The 21,585-nt window shown below is 34.2% G+C and overlaps 2 protein-coding genes across 2 annotated transcripts; one reads left to right on the top strand and one right to left on the bottom strand.

Annotated features, from left to right (window-relative positions):
• The first annotated feature begins 4,484 nt into the window (after window positions 1–4,484).
• Window positions 4,485–5,015, top strand: LOC131648516 (uncharacterized). Its single transcript, XM_058918268.1, has one exon. The coding sequence runs from the start codon at window positions 4,485–4,487 to the stop codon at window positions 5,013–5,015; it is 531 nt and encodes a 176-aa protein (XP_058774251.1).
• Window positions 5,016–5,409: 394 nt separating this feature from the next.
• Window positions 5,410–7,321, bottom strand: LOC131645821 (eukaryotic initiation factor 4A-3-like). Its single transcript, XM_058916026.1, has 7 exons — window positions 7,062–7,321; window positions 6,670–6,910; window positions 6,376–6,564; window positions 6,135–6,254; window positions 5,847–6,014; window positions 5,641–5,727; window positions 5,410–5,523 (listed from the first exon to the last, which is right to left on the bottom strand). Exons 1-7 carry the CDS (start codon window positions 7,301–7,303, stop codon window positions 5,410–5,412), a joined length of 1,161 nt encoding a protein of 386 aa, XP_058772009.1. The 5' UTR covers window positions 7,304–7,321.
• Window positions 7,322–21,585: the final 14,264 nt, after the last annotated feature.

Here is a 21,585-nt window from a genome sequence, read left to right as displayed (position 1 = left end):
GAAACCAACAGATTTAGATGTGGAGAGACTGGTATGGCTTAGAATATCCGGCATACCATGTCATGCGTGGGGATTGAAGCTCTTTAAACTTGTCTCTAAAACCTTTGGTTCCTTTATCAAATGTGATGATCAGATGTTGGCCAGATTTAAGATGGACGGAGCAAGGATTCTGATCAAAACAAAACACCAGTCGTGGATAAATGAGGCCTTGTATGTAATAGTTGATGGAACTCTTTTCACTCTATTTTTGAAAGAAGAACTACACTTTCAAAAGACGTTTCTTGTACCGAACTACGACGGGGAGGACGATGATAATAGCACAGTAGAAGCATCGTTTCTGGCGGAAATTTCTTCAGATGGAGAGGAGGCAGGCGAGGAGGATTTGGTTCCCAACACAGCAATGGTTGACAAGTCTGCGCAGATGGTGACAACAGAGAAAGCTAAGGTTAGTAGCTTGGTTACAGTAGGAACAGATGGCGAAGTGGGGTTGGATAATAAGAATGGTAGCATGTTTAAGGAGAATTTGTCTTCCGAGTCCAAAAAGGTGGAACATGGCTTTACTGATGAAAACTTCTCGGCTAATAACTTGCTCTTATCTTCCCATGCAATTAATGCAAGGCATGATGAAATGGGGAATATCGAGGGAAGCGATACAGATGGTAATAGTCAAAGAAAAAACATACAGGTTAATATCCTTAATGGTGGGACCAGCTACAGTAACAGGAGAAAGGGAGAATATGTTGGGCCGGTGGAGAATGATGGATCTGTTAGAAGCCCAATAACCTTTGACTCGACCTGCAGAAGATTATCACTAACTAAACCCAAACTTTCTACCCGTTGTTCCAAAAGAAAAAAGAAAGGGAAAAATGCGTTCGGTTCAGAACCTGGGAGAAAAGGTGGAGCCAAAGCCTTCTTATTTCTCTTGTATTGCACCTAGGAGTACCAGTGGCCTCTCTCGGAATTCTTCTTCGGATACAACTCCTGCTCAAGTCGAAGACTCCATACCTTCTGGTACGTTCTATCCTTTCCCATCTCACAATGACTCTGATGTCATTTGCTGTAACATTAGAATGAGAAGTTCGTCAATTTTGGAAGTGGGTAGCAAAGTGTGGAAGTCGATAGCTAGGTTAGGTATGGTGAATGGAGTGGATGAAGAATCCAGCATCAAATTGGTGGAGGAATTGGAAGATAGAGATAAAGAAGTGGTAGAGGGGAAGAGGGTGAATTCAGCAACGTTACCATGAATTTATTATCTTACAATATTAGAGGAGGAGGTTTCTTGAATCTCAATAACAATTTTATTGGTAAAGGCTTTGTAGGCATTAACATCAATTGGAATAGAATTATTTACAATCTCGTGAATGTGTACGCTTCTAATAGTTTGGTTGCTAGGAGAGAGCTTTGGAATAAGTTGGAGGTTTGGAGATTATAGAATGGCAACGAAGAATGGTGCCTAGGTGGTGATTTTAACAAAGTGGCTAGGAGTGAAGAAACACTAGGGGAAGGTGGTAATAGAAGAGGGATGGAGAATTTTAAGGATTTTATGGCGCGTATGGGTTTGGTTGATGTCCCATGCGTAGGAAGAAAGTTCACTTGGTTTAAAGATAACGCAAAAGCTATGAGTAGAATCGATAGGTTTTTGGTAACAAATAATTTGATCGATGAGTGGGGAGTAGTGGATCAAATAATTGGTAGTAGAGATATCTCGGATCATGCTTCTATCCTCCTTAATTGTGGAGTTATCCATTAGGGGCCAAAACCTTTTAGATTTAACATTGCTTGGTTCAAACACGAAGATTTTAAGGACTTCATAAGTGAGGAATGAGTGAAGATCGAGGTTGCGGGAAGAGGTGACTTTATTTTGTTTGAAAAACTAAAACGATTAAAGGAAAAAATTAGAGTGTGGAATAGAGAGGTTTTTGGTTGGATTGATTTAAAGTGAGCAAGGATGTGGAGAGTATTAACGCTTTGGACAAATTGTTAGTGGACAACTTCGGAGGCAACATAGATTCCGCGGTTGCTTCTAGGAGGGATGCTTCCAATGATCTTTGGAAATGTATTTTTGTGAAGGAAAGTATGCTTAGACTAAAGTCTAGACAATTGTGGTTGAAGGACGGAGATAAGAATACGCGTTTCTTTCATAATTCCCTTAAGAAGGGACAAAGAAGGAATGACATCTCAGTGTTGGAAGGAAGGAATGAGAGGGTGGAAGGGGTAGAAGAGGTGAAGGTGGTGGTTAAAGATCACTTCAAAAAAAAATTCAAAGAAGAGGACTTTAATAGAGCCGTTCCGGAGGGGATTGAATTAAAGTGTTTGAGCGACGAAAATAGCTTGTGGTTGGAAAGACCTTTCACGGAGGAGGAGGAGGTAAAGTTAGCGGTGTGGGATTGTGATGGTAATAAAAGCCCTGGACCGGATGAGTATACTCTTGAATTCTTTCAACAATTTTGGGAGTTGGTTAAGGGCGATGTTGTAAACTTTGTGAAGGATTTCCATAGTAAGGCCAATCTTACGAAAGGTTGCACTTCGACTTTTATTTCTCTTATCCCTAAAGTCAAAAATCCCCTTTGTTTAACCGAGTTTAGACCGATTTGTCTTGTGGGGTGTGTGTATAAGATTTTGGCTAAACTTTTGGCGGGAAGATTACGAAGTGCTATAGGGAAGTTGGTTTCGGACAACCAAATGGCTTATGTCCCAGGAAGATTCATAGCGGATGGAGTTTTAGTTGTTAATGAGGTTTTGGATTTAGCTAAAAGAGAAAAAAGGAGTTGTGTGGTTTTAAAGGTGGATTTCGAAAAGGCATATGATCGCGTAAGTTGGATTTTTTGAGGTATGTCTTAACTAAAATGGGTTTTGCTACTAAGTGGTTAAGTTGGATGGAGGGTTGCATTTTCACGGGTGCAGTTACGGTGCATAGATAAAAATCTATGCACCGTGCATAGAGTATTATTGACCATTGGATCATTAGATCAAATTATAATTATTACTCAATACTCACCACTCAATAGTCAATACTCAATACTCAGTACTCAATACTCAATACTGAATTAAAAATATGATCCAATGGCTTAGATTGACTTATGCATGGTGCATAAGGAAAATCCTTATGCATATTAGCCAATGCCGCATTTTCACTAGTAGCATGTTCGTTCTCATTAATGGTAGCGCAACAAAGGATTTTAAAGTGGAGAAAGGTCTACGGCAAGGAGATCCTTTATCCCCGTTTTTATTCGTGTAGGCAACGGAAGTTTTAACGGCCTTAATGAGAAAGGCTATTGATGTCGTGGATTTTCGTGGGTTCAAGATAAATGACGTTGAAGAAGTGAATATGCTTCAATTCACGGATGATACCTTAATAATGGCGGAGGGAGATACCGCAAATTTGTAGAGTATGAATATAATCCTTAGATGTTTTGAGTTGATGTCGGGTTTGAGGGTTAATTTCAACAAAAGCAGCATCTTAGGAATAAATGTTGCCGATTGGTATCTTGAAGCGGCTTCCTCTTTTCTCTCTTGCAAAGTTGGAACGCTCCCATTCAAGTTTCTTGGTGTTAGAGTGGGTGATAGTCCGAGGAAGTTATCTACGTGGAAGGATTTGCTTTTATATTTGAAGAGGAGATTAGCCGTTTGGAAAGGAGTTCATCTAAACATAGAGGATCGTGTGTGTTTGATTAATTTCGTGCTCAACGCAATCCCTATCTATTCTCTATCTTTTTACAAAGCACCTTCAAAGATCTTAAATGAAATTCAAAGTAATTTCTTGTGGAACGGAAGCGAATTTAAAAGGTCTATTCATTGGGTTTGTTGGGATACCGTATGCAAAACGCAAGATGAAGGAGGTTTAGAAGTTAAGAATGCGGAAGTTATGAATTCCGCTTTACTAAGTAAGTGGAAGTGGAGAATTCTCGTGGAGGACGATGCGATTTGGAGTGGTCTCCTTAGATCTCGTTACGAGAATGTCAAAAGGAAGATTCTTATTGGTGATTCTTCGGTGGTGGAGAAAAGCAACTCAATATGGTGGAGGAATATTCTTTTATCTGATAACTATGTTTTCTTGCTCAATTATAACTTTTCAGGGGCTGTTACTTGTGAACTCGGGAACGGTATTGATATCCCGTTTTGGTACAGCACTTGGGCCGGTGGTCAGTCGTTAGCGCAAGCTTTCCCGGAGCTGTTTGCTTTATCCCGTGACGAAAAAATTACTGTCGATGAGGATGGTTTCCAGGATGCTGAAGGCTGGCAGTGTAGCACAACAGCAATCCTATGTGACAACAACGTCGGGACAGCTGCGTCAGCAGCTGCACAGTAGCGACTCGATTGACTTTTTATGGTGTTATCTTGTGGACAGCATCAGGAACGCTCTTCCTAGAGCGAACGTAAAGGACTATTTTTCGTGGAGCGTTACATCGGACGGAGTTTTCACTGTTAAATTCTGTTATGATTTGTTCAAAGCAACGTTATTCGGCCCTCCTCTTAGTTCAATCATGGTAAAAGCTGTGAAGCATCTTTGGAAGGTAAAAGCGCCTCCTAAAGTTCTCATTTTTGGACGGAGGATAATTCATAATAGATTTGCTACCAAGGACCAATTGATTAAGAGGGGAATTTTGATGGACGACATTGTTTCGGAATATGTCTTTTGCTCTACGGAGACGGAAAGCCTTTCTCACTTGCTTGGGGGCTGTTTAGTGGTGGAGGCTATTTGGAGAAAGGTCTACGAGTGGATTGGACCCGTTGACGGATTATCTTTGGAGGAGTTTGAAGGGTTTCTTTTTTATTTCGAGAAGGTGAAGAATCTAGCCAAGAGGTCCTTAGTTGCGGTAATTTGGTTAGCAACGGCTTGGAGTATTTGGAATAGGCGTAATGGAATCATTTTCAAGAATGATTCTTCATCAAATGAATGTCGGAGGTTGTTTTTAATTCTTGGAAATGGCTTTATTTTAGATTTAATTAAGTTAGCATCTAATTATAACTTTCACGTGCGGAATATTCTACCGCTCATTTGTTTTGAGTTGTAGAAGTTTTCCGTCTTGTAATCACGTTGGAGTATCCCTTATACTCCGGTTTAATATCAATTGCCTATTAAAAAAAATGGTACAGTAACCTCAAACCATCCTGGCAAAGGAAAATATTATTACCTCTAAGTACTATCCAAAACTAATAAAATATGTAAGTTAACTAAAGTACTATCCAAAACTAATAAAATATGTAAGTTAACTAAAGTACTATCCAAAACTAATAAAATATGTAAGTTAACTAAAATGAGAATGTGATATGAACATGAGAAATTAAGCATTCAAAAGGTGGAAATTTTATAAAACATGAGCAACATTCATTGGCAGTTCCTCAAAAGGTGAAAATTTTACAAAACATGAGCAACATTCATTGGCAGTTCCTCAAAAGGTGAAAATTTTACAAAACATCAGCAACATTCATTGGCAGTTCCTCAATCTGAGTACTATAGTATTGTTCAATATCTCTCATGATGGTGACTTCATGACTTTTGACAAAATTTAATGCAACGCCCTGCAATGAATTACAAATAGGGCCAGTTATTATAAGTGGTACGTAGTTACATCCATGAGAGAGCATGTATAAAAATAATACTAGAGGAGTAGATATCATCTAAAAAATTTCCAATACCTTTCGTCCAAAACGTCCCGAACGGCCAATCCTATGAATATACAACTCTCGATTATTTGGAAGGTCATAATTGATAACCGTACAAACCTGATAACAAAGCAAGTGCATTATCAATATCAACAATAAGAAATAACTCCAAGTGTGTGTGATTCAAATTAAGGGAAAAAAAGTCAAAAAGATATTTTAAGTAGTAACTAAGAACATACCTGCTGTACATCAAGGCCACGAGCCCAAACATCTGTTGTTATTAATAAACGAGTTGTTCCAGCACGAAATTCCTTCATTATTGCATCTCTTTCTCTCTGAGGCATGTCACCATGCATTGATGACACGGTGAAATTATTGTTATACATTTGTTTGGATAACCAGTCCACCTGTTCCAAAAGGATAAACATAATAATAAGATATAGATACATATATACATTGACTATTTATAGTATGATATCCAAATAGTATATATTGACTAAATATTGTAATGGTATGAAACTGTTTACCTTTTGCTTGGTGTTGCAGAATATAACAGCTTGAGATATAGTAAGTGTGTCATAAAGATCACACAGAGTATCAAACTTCCATTCCTCCCTCTCAACCTCAACAAAATATTGCTTGATGCGCTGTTAATGTCAATTTTTATCATTAGGGAATGAATAATAATTTCAATGTCATGTATAATGTTAATGTATAATAATATCCGGTTAAAGATGAAAAAACAGAAAGAAGAAGTTGTTTAATTACCTCCAATGTCAACTCGTCACGTTTTACAAGGACCCTCACAGGATCATCCATGAACTTATTTGTCATCTCCAGTACATCATGAGGTAAAGTAGCAGAAATCAAGACAACCTGAAGATCAGGTGGGAGATATCTGTACAAATCATAAATTTGATCTTTAAACCCTCTGCTCAGCATTTCATCAGATTCGTCCTGTAACAACAATAACCACAAAAAAAAAACAAGAAATTATAATCATTGAACAAATTAAATGACAAAAAAAAATAAAAAGAAAAATCAATAGAAGTAATCAAGTACCAAAAATAGCAACTTGATAGCTCTTGTGGGCAATGTTCTCCTTTTGATCATGTCACATACTCGACCAGGAGTTCCAGACACTACATGAACTCCGTGTTCAAGTTTCCTTATGTCTTCTCCCATACTTTTGCCTCCAATGCAAGCATGGGATCGTATATTTATGTAATCCCCGATAGCCAATATATTCTTTTCAGTTTGAGAGGCAAGCTCCCTAGTTGGAGAAACAATTAAAGCCTGCACCCTGTTCATAAATTACAAAAAAAATTGATATATTTTTTTTTAAGAGAAAACACATATGTAAGATAACACAAAAAGCAATGAAACCTTAAAAAACCCTAATCATAAACTCAACCTAAACTTTAAGAATACTACTAATCCATAAAGTAACTCACTCATTGACGGATGTGTCAACAACATGGCAAACAGTTAGGGCAATCATGGAGGTCTTTCCGGTTCCAGATTGAGCCTGAGCGATGACGTCACGACCCTGAATGATAGGCACAATGGCACGTTGTTGAATCGCCGACGGTTTCTCGAAACCATATTGGTAGATCCCGCGAAGTAAATCGTCTTTTGTTATCATCTCCTCGAAACTTCCAATTGCCTTCACACCCTCCCTTGTCTCAAATTCCATAACTTCTGTTAGATCTTTTTGAATTGCTTGCTTGGGTTTATCGAAGCTATTTACTTCTTTTTATAAGGAATCCATCCGTGGCTTGCGGAAGAATTTAACAACATATCAAACCCTAATATCAAAGTGGATTTTTTTATATGGATTTTATCTAATATGTCCCATATTATTTGTCATACACTAATAAATAGTAATAAATGAAAGAGAGAAAATAGCTACTTTCACAAATATAGTTATGCTGATTAATTATTGGTGTATTTAAATTAAAATTAATGTTTATTGAGAAAACAATAAATTAATAGTATTTATTATATTGGACAATTGAAAGATTAAATATAAAATTGTCAAATATTTTGGGACGGAGGGAGTATCTTTTTAATATTTTTTATTTTATTTTAATTTTATTTTAATTTTATTGTCTTTTAGATGGATTTCATCTAATAAATATTTTTTATTTTATTATCTTTTAGATGGATTTCATCTAATAAATATTTTTTATTTTATTATCTTTTAGATGGATTTCATCTAATAAATATTTTTATTTCATCTTTTATATATATATATATATATATATATATATATATATATATATATATATATATATATATATATATATATATATATATATATATATATATATATGTTGTATTATCTTTTAGATGGATTTCATCTAATATATATTTTATTTTATTTTTATTTTTATTTTAACTACCCACACCCTTTTGTTTTTAAAATATAATAAAAATGTAAATAAAAATAAAAACAAAATAGAATTACCAAACTATTAGTTTATTATTTTAAAATAAAAACATATATTTTTAAAATAAAATAAAATTGTATCAAACTTTTAATTTTTAATTATTCATATATTATTTTTAAAAAATATTATATTTTAAATTAAAAATAATTTCAAAATAAAATATTAAATACATAATTAATTAAAAAATAACACATTTTTCTCATCTCTCGCATGACTTGATATTATATGGCCACCTTTGGTTGATTCATTAAAGCAACTACATCATCTCAATGTTTATTCTAAAGAAAAGTAAAAACTATGATATTAAGTTTTTAATAAAACATGAACTCCTACCCAATACTGGATTTCTAATAGTCTTATTGTACTTCGACATGGCTGAAAATAACTCAAGGTATGTTCGTGCTCGATTTTCCAGTCATTTTAATTTTTATGTTGTTTTGTTTTTCATGTTTTGATATCCTTGAGCTCAACTATTTACAGTTTCCCAAAAAGAAAATTACAGGTAACAAACCTGACTGCACAAATATGATGGTTAGTTCATATTTTTGTGATTAAAGTTGATGAAATTTATTAACAGGAATAATGTCTCGGCTAATTATTATTTTTCACTTGATAACAACATGCTCTTAAATGATATGATGATTGAAGGATAGAAAAACACTTAGAAAGGGGGGTTTGAATAAGTGTAGTCTTAAAAACTTGAACGATAAAAATAAATTGCACAGTTATTTTTATCCTGGTTCGTTGTTAACTAAACTACTCCAATCCACCCCCGCGGAGTGATTTACCTCACCTGAGGATTTAATCCACTAACCGTAACAGATTACAATGGTTTTCCACTTAGTCCGCGACTAAGTCTTCTAGAGTATCCTGATCACTCCAGGAACAAATACTTAGACACAAGCTAAGACTTTCTTAGAGTATCCTGACCACCACGTGATCACTCTAATTACAACTGCTTAGACAAAAGCTAAGACTTCCTAGAGTATCCTGATCAACACTTGATCACTCTAGTTACTTACAAATTAATTTAATCAAATAAGAGTTTTACAATGCTTCTTAAAAGCTATAATCACAACAGTGATATTTCTCTTAACGTTTAAGCTTAATCTCACTAATATATTACAACAGCAATGTAGTGAGCTTCGATGAAGATGAAGTTTCTGAGCTTTGAATTTGAACAGCGTTTCAGCAAGTCTTTCAGAATAATTTCGTTCAGAATTGGTTAACCTTGCTTCTCATCAGAACTTCATATTTATAGGCGTTTGAGAAGATGACCGTTGGGTGCATTTAATGCTTTGCGTATTCCGTACAACATTGCATTTAATGTTTCACGCTTTTGTCAACTACCTCGAGCCTTGTTCACGCTGTGTCTACTGACGTTGCCTTTAATAGCTTCCAACGTTCCTTTTGTCAGTCAGCGTAGCCTGCCACTTGTACTTTCTTCTGATATGATGTTTGTGAATAAAATATGTGAATATCATCAGAGTCAAACAGCTTGGTGCATAGCACCTTCTGGTCTTCTGACCTTGAAGTGCTTCTGAGCGTGATACCATGAGAACTTCAGTGCTTCTGCTTCTGATCTCAAGTTCTTCTGATGCTTCCATAGACCCATGTTCTGATTCTGCCTTAACCATCTTCTGATGTCTTGCCAGACCATGTTCTGATGTTGCATGCTGAACCTTCTGAGACAAAGCTTCTGAGCGCTGATTTGTGCATACTCTTTATATATTTCCTGAAAGGGAAATTGCAATGTATTAGAGTACCACATTATCTCATACAAAATTCATATCCTCGTTATCATCAAAACTAAGAATATTGATCAGAACAAATCTTGTTCTAACAATGATGTGCTTAAAGATTTGGGTGTGAGGAATAATTCTCTGGTTTGTTCTGCAGAAATGTGTAAGCAATTTATGTTAAGCAATCATTTTACATAAAGAAGGTACTACTTTATGTTAAGCAATTTGTTGTTAACACCTCAAACAAAATATCTTTGTAATTCTACAATTGTATTGTAAGAAAACTGTACTAGCAGAGTTTGTATATATGTAAGCTTTGTATTTTATGAGTATAGTATGTTAGCTACCATTTTGTTCGGATACAGTAACAGATTTAATACTTAAATAGAAGCTATTGTGACTTAAATATTATTGTTACACAATAATTGATGTTATACTTAGTATGACATTCAGTGCTCGAATCTCCTCGCTAATCAGGAAGGGTACAATGCATTAGAAAAGTGAAGTTGCTTGGAAAATGGACGGGTCAGAAATTTGTCTATGATACCATAAGTTGTTTGTTTGGAGAATAACTTTTTTTAGCTAGCTTCTTTGATTTGGTAAAAGGTTTATTATAGTAAAAAATAGTTTCCTCCATGTTGAGAATCAAGACAGACTTTTCAAGAGACTTTGTCAAAATGTTCTAACCAAGGGGAGGATAAATACAAAAACGACCTACTTTGGAAGTACATGAGCTGAATCTAACTTCTCATCTCTCAAACAATTAGAATGCATTTCAAATCAGGTTGAACCAACCCGTGAATTGGCGGGTTATGTTCCAACCATTTGAACTGACCAATTGGCGGGTTATTTTAATCTCATCTGTCTTACGTTCATTGTAGACATGTTAATGTTCCAAACTTATTTCCATGCATGTCATGTAACAGTCCTAGAATTGAGTTTTGAAAGTCTAGCTACCATAAAACAACTCTTGTGTTTACATTGCATATGCTCATTAACCTAAACAATGACGATTATCAGCTTTATGCATCTTTTGCCGCATAATCAACCCATAATTTATTCTCCAGCTCTTGCTAATTTGGTGCTTTATATGTGGTATCAGACCAATTATAAAACCTAGAGGTCCTATGCATTTTCCACTCTGATTTCTTTGCATTCTTTTCAACCATTTTAGTGTTTCAGTATTTCTTCAAACTTGTCTTAAGCCTATCCGCCTATACCTTGCTAAAGTAAAACACAAGCTAATATGACTAACTGCAACTTTCTGATATATCTCTTAGTTGCTTCTCTATTAAAATCAAATAATAAATACTGTTTATCATATATGTAATTGACCTAATCCATGGAGATAAGGTTTAGTTGTTGTACTATGAGAAAAATCAAGACTTATGCAACTAACCACCACTTATAAATTGTTTCATCATTTATCCATGTTGCCACTATAGACTGAGGCAAATGAATTTGACATTGCATAATTTCTTGAGTTATAGAACTTAAACAGAAAGGACTATTTTTTTCTTAAACATAGACCTTATTTTTTTGTCCTATTTTATTTCCTTTGCATAATTGGGTTTATGTTTTTGAGTTGAAAATAGGTCATCTGCTTTGGTGGAGAAAATGATTCTGACACTGGGGGCTATTGGAGGTAACTTGGTTTTTCATGGACAATAATATAACTAGATCACCATATTCTAGAAAGTGCTTATATTGATTTTATTTTTGTTAGGCTTTTTATAGAAGGAAGTGGAAAGACTTGGAAGTAGGATCAAAAGATTCGGCTTCAGCATGTTGACACTTCAGGCTATCTACATAGTCATGGTAAGAAATACAGTCGGATTGCAGGTGGACAGTAGGAGGTGAGTAATTACCTGGAATCTTAAAATTTCCTTTGGTCTTTCGCAAATATTTTATTGAATTGCAGATCAGCAGCGATGTGCAGACGATGTCATATACCCTAGAAAATTTTGGATACTTAACTTGTTGCTTTCAGTTGTCATTTGTTGTTAGGCACTTAAATGTTAGTTTTTTGTGTTTTTGGCGTGCATTACTAATAATGATGTCGATAATGATATCATCTACCATAGTTTTTTTTAATAGTGATCCTGATATTTTATTTTTTATGCAAGTATAATATTGGAAGTGAATTATCATTACTGATGGCCATTTATTGTATTTAACTAGGTTTGTTGTGTTCGTGAAAAGCGTGCTGACAATATCTGGTTGGCAGCTGAAGGTGTCTATCTTCCTGTTACTGAAGGAAAACAAGTTGAGTAGTATCAATATTTTGTCCAATTAGGGTCGATTATGTGATTGGTTGGCTAGCATGGGTAGTGATAATAGAGGCAAATTGTTGAAGGGAAAAATATACGTTAGCACTCTTAGGATGATATAATGATAGAAATATTGTCATAGGTTTCACTTTGTTATGAAGTACTGCAGGTCCTTCTCCTTGCAGAAATACTTGCTGGAATAATTCTTTCAATAACAGTGTAAATGTCTCTCTTTCATTTGTGTATGTTTCTAACAGAGTTATCCTTTTGTGTCACTCTTCAAAAGTGCATTTAAGCTTAAATTTGAATAAAATTAATAATTTATTTATTTCACGGGTCACTATCAATACAATCCTTATATTAATTTATATAATCATTAATAAACATTAATAAAATTGATTTTTTTCCATGTATAAATAATTTACATAATCATTAATAAAATTGCTCAGAGTGACATTTACGCATATTATTTAAAATAAAATACATCAAATATTCGAATATCTGTGTGCGGCAACACGGGTCTCTTACTATATATATATATATATATATATATATATATATATATATATATATATATATATATATATATATATATATATATATATATATATATATATATATATATATATATAAGTAAGCTCAGTAGTGTTTTAGCTAGTGTGCTAAAGTTGTTAAAGTAATATATCATAGTAATAGACCATAAATGAATTTAGACTTAGCTATAAACTAACGGAAATGATTATATTTGACATCAAAATGAACAAATTGAATGTGATGAAGACTTACTAAAATGATTATTTCTATGATGGTTTACTATCTTAGCAATAGACCTGAAGATGAACAAAATGAATGTGGTGAAGACTTATTAAAATGATTATTTCTATGATGGTTTGCTATCTTAGCAATGGACCAATGTAAAAATTATATTTTGGCATTACATGAGTCAATTACTAGTTTATATCGCTTTACATGAATTTATCTTGTAAATCTATATTTTTTTTACATTTTATAGTGTTTATTAAACTTTATATTATGAATACTTAAAACTAATATGTTTTTATATTTTATAAATGTGTTTCTCTATTAATATTTTAAAATCATTTAGTAGATTTATGTCAAATTAAAATAATTTTGGTTTAATTTGCAAAAAAAATAATTTTGGATATTTTACTTTAGGCAGCGCTAAAATATGTGTGCCTTGTTAAAATGAAATTAATGACTAAGTTATCTGATGCTATTAATAATTGTTGCCGTGTGATATATTTTTGGGATGGTTATTTAATATTGCTGCTTGAAAATCGCAACCTAAAATATCAATTAAGAGTGTGGCCTTTTGATATTTAGGCGAAGGTTTTAAGAATCCGTTAGTAGAAATGAAAAAATTGCGCACTAAAGGAACGGGCAATGGAAGTTTATTCCACCTTGAAAACCGTCCCCTAAAGCTTTTGCCGCGTTTTTCTTACTTTAGGTCGTGGTTTTCCGGTGTTGCCTAAAGTCATTTTTGTCGTAGTTGATTGTTGTGTTTATTTGATTATTGGTAAGGGTGTAAGACCTTGGGTTAGAATATATTGAATGATTAACTAATAGTTATATTGCTAATAATTAAAATAATTGAGGAAAATAGAATAAATTAGATGTGCAGAAATTTTAAGGATAATATGGTAATTTGGAGAGTAAGTGAGAGCACATGAGAAAAAACTTAACTGGGATAATATTCGTTAATAATAAAAAGGAAAAATAAGGAAAAGGGAGACCATTCCGATCGTACGTGAAATATTAGGAGAACGTGAAAAAGAGGTTAAGGCAAAGAAGACAAGAATAGGAAGAGCAAACCATTGTTAGAGCTTGAAGAGATCGTTGCTAGAGAAATTTAAGTAAGGGAGGATAATTACTATTAATTATCATTGGTATAAGGGAAGGATATGTGTAGGTTTTGAGGTCTAGTTTGATTGATGATGAATGTTATAGAATAATAATTGAGAATGAAGTTTAATATACCATTATTTGTATTATAACCGTATATGTGAGTATATTATTGTTGAGGTTTGTAACATACTGATTCTGTGAGATATTGGATCGAACTCTAGTATGGTCGAAGAGTAGCTTTCTGGCACGACAGGGTTAAGCATGAAGTCGAAGGTTGTTCACATGCTGATGTCGAAGTGTGCATGATGTAGTCAAAAATGGGTCTAGCATGCAGGTGTCGAAGATTCTAGGGTTAGTTAGCATGTTAAATTAGGTTTTAGTGTTTAAACCCTAATTTGTTAAGTTAGCTTGTTTATTAGGTTGGCTTGTGTAATGTGCCTTGTGGAAAAAGCCCATTAGTTAGTATCTTAGGTTTTATTATAAATAGCATACTAGTCTCTCATCATTGCTAAGCTGCAAATCTTAATTTAGGGTGAGAGAGGTTATTTGTTATTCTTGTAAAATAGTAATCTTGTTTTAAGAGAAAGTAAAAGAATAGCAGTTATAACCAATTCTTGTCTTCTTCTTCCTCGTTCTTTATTCTTCCCTTGTTTTATACTTTGTTCTTGGCATTGAATTCACAATAAATTGGTGCAGTGAGCGCGGAGAAGATGCCTTCTACAAAGTATGAGATTGAAAAGTTCACCAGAGTGAATGATTTCGGTCTGTGGCGCTTGAAGATGAAAGTCCTACTGGTTCAGCAGGGTTGCTTGGAAGCGTTGAAGGGAGAGGCAGCCATGAATGCGGAATTGACGGCAGCAGAGAAGACGAATATGATCGAGAAAGCACACAACGCAATTTTGTTGAGCCTCGGTGATAAGGTTCTCTGGCAGGTATCAAAGGAGATGACAGCATCAGGGTTCTAGGTGAAACTTGAAAGTTTGTACATGACCAAATCGCTAGTAAATCGACTCTACCTGAAGCAAGCTTTGTATTTGTTCAAAATGATTGAAGACAAAGTGTTGGCTGAGAAGTTGGATATGTTCAACAAGCTGATTCTTGATCTTGAATATATTGATGTGAAGATCGATGATGAAGATCAAGCACTGTTACTATTGTGTTCTTTTCCTCGGTCACATGCTCACTTCAAAGAACTCTTGTGTATGGAAGGGGGTACCTGACCTTTGAAGAAGTTCAATCAACCCTGTATTCTAAGTATTGCACCCCAAATTTTGACCACTGAGATCCCACCATACCTTAAACATTAGGATCATCATTATCATCATAATCATCATGCATTTATCATTTTCTAACCAAAAATACAAAAAACTGTTGTTTGTTGCTTGTGTCCTAAGACAAGAGACTGGTCAAGGAGAAGTTGGGCAAATTAGGGTTTTTAGGCCCAAAAAGAAATCCAACATTCCTCTATGATTCAAAAGGTTCTAAAGTCAATATCAAGGCCCAAAGATGGTTCAATGCAAAATCAATCACCTTCAAGTTCATCAGGAGCTCCAATTAGGGTTTTTGACCTAATTTCTTTGGATGGTTGACTTATAATCAGGAGATGATTCCAAAACTAAAAATATGATTCAAGGGCATCCAAATAAACATTATAGTCCATTCATATCATTGATTTGAAGAGGAGAGCTTGATTCATTTGGAAATCACAAGGCAGCCATTCATTTGGAAAAAAGTCAACTGTGCAAGTCAACCTTTGACTTTTGAAGAAAATAGTCAACCATGGACTTTTAAGGGTCCAAATCATCATCATATGGATATTGAAGACATTTGATCAAATAAAATTCAAAGAATTCATCAAGAATCAAAAAGTCAACAAAAAGTCAAACTAGGGTTTTTAAGTGTATATTGGCCTAGTTCATGGATCTCAAAATTTCCTACACAACTCAAAAAACTCTCAACATGAAAGTTGTAGCTCTTGGCAAAAAAAACAAATTATCACAATGGAACTTTTTTCAAAAAGTGATTATTTTGAGAGATCTGGAATTAAGAAGTTAACTTTAAAAAGACTTAGAGAAATTTCAAGTGTTTTACTTGGATTTTTTCTTAACTTTATGTCCATTTTTCTCAATGATCCAAAAAGAGTTCGAGGAAACTTTCAACTACTCATTTAAAGTATGTAGCAAGGTATTTCCAAAGAGGTAAGTAGCATGGAATTTCATGGCTTGATCATGGAGATATGATTTTGACAATAAGGCACCATGAACACTTGAAAATGAAGAACATGAAGAAAATGAAGAAGTTATGAACCAAAATCATTTCAAATGCAAAGATTCCTTTTTTGCAGCCCATAAAACTTGTTTAAGAGGCCATAATCAGAAGATTACACACTCTTTAGGGCTATGATCCAAGTGCTTAAGCCATTAACCATTGAACCATTCCATTTCAAGCATAAAGGTTACACTTCCATTCTAGTAAAGTGACTTTAATCACCAACAACTCTTGCATTGAGCTCCCAACTTGTTTCTTCTGTCCCAAAAGCAAATTGAAACCAATAAGAAAGCCTCTAAGATCATATAAAAGTCCTTGCAAGCATGCTTAAAGTTTGAACTCACCATGGGAACCATAACTTTCTCAATTCTTCACAAACAAGCAAGATGGTACACAAGTCACATGTGAACTTAAAACTCTGAAATTTTTCCATCCACAAACCCTAATTATTCCCTATAAATAGAGGACTTTGCCTCTTGGATCAATTACACCAGAATTCTCCAAGTCACCACCTCACTTGAAATTGTCATTTTCCAATCTTTGCATTTTTCTAGTGATTTTAAGTTCCAAAAGTTCTGGGTGTCAACCAATGGTTTATAAAACTTTTAAACATCATTTAGAAGGTGTCTATACCTTCCTTAGCCTCTCAAACACTTCCCAACCAAAAGTCACTTTTAAACCTCCATTAAAGAAGCTTTTAAGCTCATAACTTGCGATTTTCCAAATCAAACACTTCCAAACCTAATTGGCAATTCAAATAGCTTCTATTAATCATTTATAAGCTATCCATAACCTCCAAACACAAGCCAAACACTTATAACCAGAAATCACCATTCAAATTTTCTCAAAAGTGAAGCTTTGTACCAAAGTGTGGAATTTGAATTTCCCTCGTGCATTTTGAGGCCTTTTGTGTTTTTTAGCTTCTAAACATCATATAGAAGCTAACCAAACATCTTCAATTGATCTGGAACATCATATCCATAGCTCACTCACCATAACTTTTCTCTTTCAAGGTGAAACCGTGTTTGTATTTTCAGGTACTTTCAAGCAGGTCTAAGCATTGAAATAGATTCATAGAGGCCCTAGGAAGCTTTTAGAATCATTACATTGCTTCTGGAAATGGTACAGCAAGTTTGAAAGTTTTTGCTCCAAGCGGTAAATTTTCGTGTTTTTTACGAATTTCTTGCACTTATTTCTAATTCCATGATTGATGATTTTGAATAATATGAAAAGAACGAGGTAGATGTTTGTTTATACTTTAAATTTCAATTTTAATCACTGAAAATGGTTAAGAAATGAGAGAGATATGTGAAGTTGAAGTTGACATGTTGACATGTTGAAACTGTTTTGTGTTGTTGTTGTGATTTTTGATTTTGGTGCCATCTTCACGTCCAGATATCTCTCTTATCTTGCATCCTTTTCAAATTATTTGAACTACAAAGTTGTATATCGTACTGAGCCCTACAACTTTCATGTTTACACTTTTCAATTTCGTTGAGAAACGAGAGAGTTATGATCGTTTGAAGATGACTAAATGTCTGGAAGAAAATCGCGAAAATGTGATTTGTTGTTGCTATGCTGGTTTCGTAGGGGTGACGTGGCGCGCTCTGGTTGGTTGCTTTTCGTTTTTGTCTTTTAGTGACTTAAATAGGATGTGACCAATTGATACCAAGTCACATGATTATGTGATATTTTATTTCATTTCCTTTCCCTATTTTATTAAAATACTTTTATTTATCAAAAAATTCCAAAATAAATCATGAACTTATTTTAATGTCTTATTTATTTTTTTATGAATTTTAATTTTAATTTTTATTTCGTTTTAATAATTAATTTATTTTATGATCAAATGTGTATTTTCTTCGAAAATCACTTTTTATTCAAACTTTAAAAAATCACCAAAAATAGAAAAATTAAGCTTTTTAATCCCTTCTATTTTGTGTTTTTTATTTAATGAGTGTATTTTAATATCATGATTAAAAATTCCAAAAATATTTATTTTATAATTATTTAAAAATTAATCAAAAACAAGTCTTTTAATATATGAAAAATCAACAAATATATGTTTCTTTTTGAATATTTCTCTAAAGTGACTTGGTATATTTTTGTCAATGCTTGTTTAGGGTTAGGTTAGAGTGTATTTCACTTATCTATGTACCCTTAGACCATTTGTCTTAAAGAAATCGGTATTTAACAATTAAAAATTAATTAGGTTTAGGTGTGTGTTTCAAAACCCTAATATTTAAAACCCTAATTTGAAAATCTTAGGTTTAAAACCCTAACCAAAAAATTTGCAACATGTTGATCTTTGTTTATCCATGTTTATCTTTGTACATACTTGTTGATTTTAATCCATGTCTTGTACTTAATTATTAATCTTTGTCTTGTACATACTTGTTGATTTTATATCCATGTGATTTGTACTTGTTATTTTATCTAACCCAATGTTTAATCATCACATTAATCATTCATCATTCATAAATGATTTGAATCCAAGGTTTTAGATACCTCCATGTCTTGCTTGTTAACACTCACTTGTTTGTTCTTGTACATACATGAGGTATTTATTGTTAATTGTTTAAGCTTGATGCTTTATCCAAAGGATGGGAATGATATTGACTAAATTGTCAAGGTACTTAAATTCTTTTCCAATCTCTTTTATTTTTGTGCTAAGTATTTTAAAGCATTTTACTTGTTTATGGTTTAGTATTGTTAAAACTTAATCAAATCCTCTTGTTTTGAAACCTTGGTATTAAGAATAGAATTATTCCCGGTGAAACTATTATTGATCCATTGATCTTGTTTTTAAACCTTGGTGTTAAGAGATGAATTATTCCTGGTGAAACTTGTCTTAACCCATTGACCTTGTATTTTAAAGCTTGGTCCTTCTTTGATTTGTTTTAAAACTTGTTAAGTATTTTAAAGCTTAACCTTTTAAAACTTGTTAGGTATTTTAAAGCAAAATACCTTTTCAACTTGTTAAGTATTTTAAAGTTTAACCCTCTTTATCTTATTAGGTATTTTAAAGCCTAATCTTCTTTTAAACTTGTTAAGTATTTTTAAAGCTTAGCCATCTTTTAAAAATTGTGAGTATTTTAAAGCTCACACCTGTCGCACGCTCGCGAAAAATGAACAGAGTCGCCACCAATATATTTATCCCATAAGGGAAAGGAATATCAGAAAACCTAACAAAGGAAGGAACAGGGTCTTGCGACCAGAGAATCTAGGTACGGGAGTCGGTTACGCAAGGGGAAGGTATTAGCACCCCTCGCGCCCATCGTACTCGATGGTATCCACCTATGTTTGTTTCTATCTAAAGGGTGTGTACTATGTCTATGTCTAAAATGCGAATGAATGCACAATGTAGGGAAAATAAAGAATTGTACTCGCACGGGCCCTACCCCGCTGCCTACGTATCCTTTTCAGGAATCAGAGTTACCGTAGCTCGGCTAAAGATTTTCTGTTTGTTTTTGTGTTTTTTAGTTGGGCGGAGTTAACGCTCGCGCTCTTGCATGAGGGATCGACCTAGGATGCAGTAGAGCGGAGATAACGATGCCCTTAAGAGAAAGAGGTGAGAGAGAGACTTTGAGCGTTTCGAGGAAATCCCTTAAGCAAGGGAAACTCGAGTTACTCTTTGGTTTGTGTTTTTTAGAAGTTGGGAACTTACGCCTGAATTGGACCCTTAAGCAAGGGAGATCCAAGCACTCGAACATTCCCTTAAGCAAGGGATGTTTCAAGGTTCCATTCCCTTTTTAAGAATTTTCACTTTGATTATTAGTGTTTTAAGTATTTTCTTTGTATTTTTTATGGGGATTTTTATTCAAGTATTTATTAGATGTTTTAGAGTTGTAAGAGGAAAAGAATGCAAAAAAAGGGGGACTAGTCCTAATTTCTACATCTATGTTATTCTAAAAGGAATAAAATCTATTTAAGCATTTCACAATATTGAAAATATCCACAAAAGAAAGCAATTAAGGTCGAAGCTATTCACAAGCAAATGCATTTTATTCATGTGCGAAACCATTTTTATTGAAGACTAAAACTATTTATTTTTTATGGTTTATCAACCAATTACAAATCAAAAGAAATCAACAATAAAAAATCAATTAAAGAAAATAAAATTCTAAAAAGTCTAATTGGGTATAAATGTTTTTGTCAATTTTTATTAAAAGAAAAATGAATTAATAAGCAAGAAAGAAGAAAAGAAAGTCAATTTTTAATATTTGTTTTTATTAAAAGCAGGGGGGTGCAAAAGTATTTGCATATGAACTAGAAATCAGCTAGAACAAAAACCGAGCCTAAAATAGGGGGGTGGTAGTAGTGTGGGCGCCAGGCCCAGATTCAACGAACTACAGGTGCATTAGCAGCTTGTGGGTGTAATCCAGAAACAAAGTAAAAGCCCAAAGCGCGCATGGCCCAACAACTAACAAACCATTTGGTCCACATATTTATCTCAGCATGTGGTATTTATTGCTCATCTTTCTGCATATTTTTTTTGTAACGTGACATTAAGGGAAGAATGCATGTCAATTGGTCAAAGTGGAATTAAGTGGGATAAAGACAAGAACATTGCTGGCCAATCAGGGATCATTTTCGTGCACACTAGTCATATGGATAAGACAAAAGCCACACAAAGATGGGAAAACAATCCAATGATAGCGCGACACGCGTGCATCTGAGAGAAAAATATCAACACAACACAGACGCCGGAGATGCCTTCTCCGGTCGTCTTCCCCGTCGCTCCTCGGCGGAGTTTTCCCGTTTCCGCCCAGAAATAAAAAGGAAGACCATCGGTCCACTCGGTTTTCAACACTGAATCTGAATCTACCATTAGATTTATCTGATTCTCCCTCTAATACACAAACCGAATCATGCTTTAAGACCCTAACATACACAAACTTTACCCGAAACTGAACTTATGCATAGCTAATTATTCCTAAGCATCTATAGGACATGAACACAAGGTTTAATCATATAAACAAACGACATACCAAGCAGAACGAATCACACAGCACACTTGAGTCTCATTCCAGATCTGAATGGCCTATCACATGTGACTACTATGCTAAGAGAGTCTTGAAAACATACCTGTCCCGATCTTGATTCAATCGATGTGAAGCAACCGCTACTCTCCTTGAGAAGTAAACTTAGAGTTCTTGAAGCTCAATCCAACTGGACTTCTTCAAAGCATGAGGATGAAGTGGTAGTGGTGATGATTTTCGAAACTTGCAATGATGATGATGGTGAATCCGTAGGGCCTATTGATGATGATGAGAATGAAGGTGGTTGTGGGTGATGATTGATGGTGTTACAATGGTGGAAATAGAGAGATGGAGAGAGAGAGAGAGAGAGAGAGAGAGAGAGAGAGAGAGGGAGAGA

Source organism: Vicia villosa, linkage group LG2 (genome assembly GCF_029867415.1).
Source record: "Vicia villosa cultivar HV-30 ecotype Madison, WI linkage group LG2, Vvil1.0, whole genome shotgun sequence".
Classification (NCBI taxonomy): Eukaryota; Viridiplantae; Streptophyta; class Magnoliopsida; order Fabales; family Fabaceae; genus Vicia; species Vicia villosa.
The sequence above is the reverse complement of the archived record's forward strand: the minus strand, read 5'-3'. Positions and strand labels throughout refer to the sequence as shown.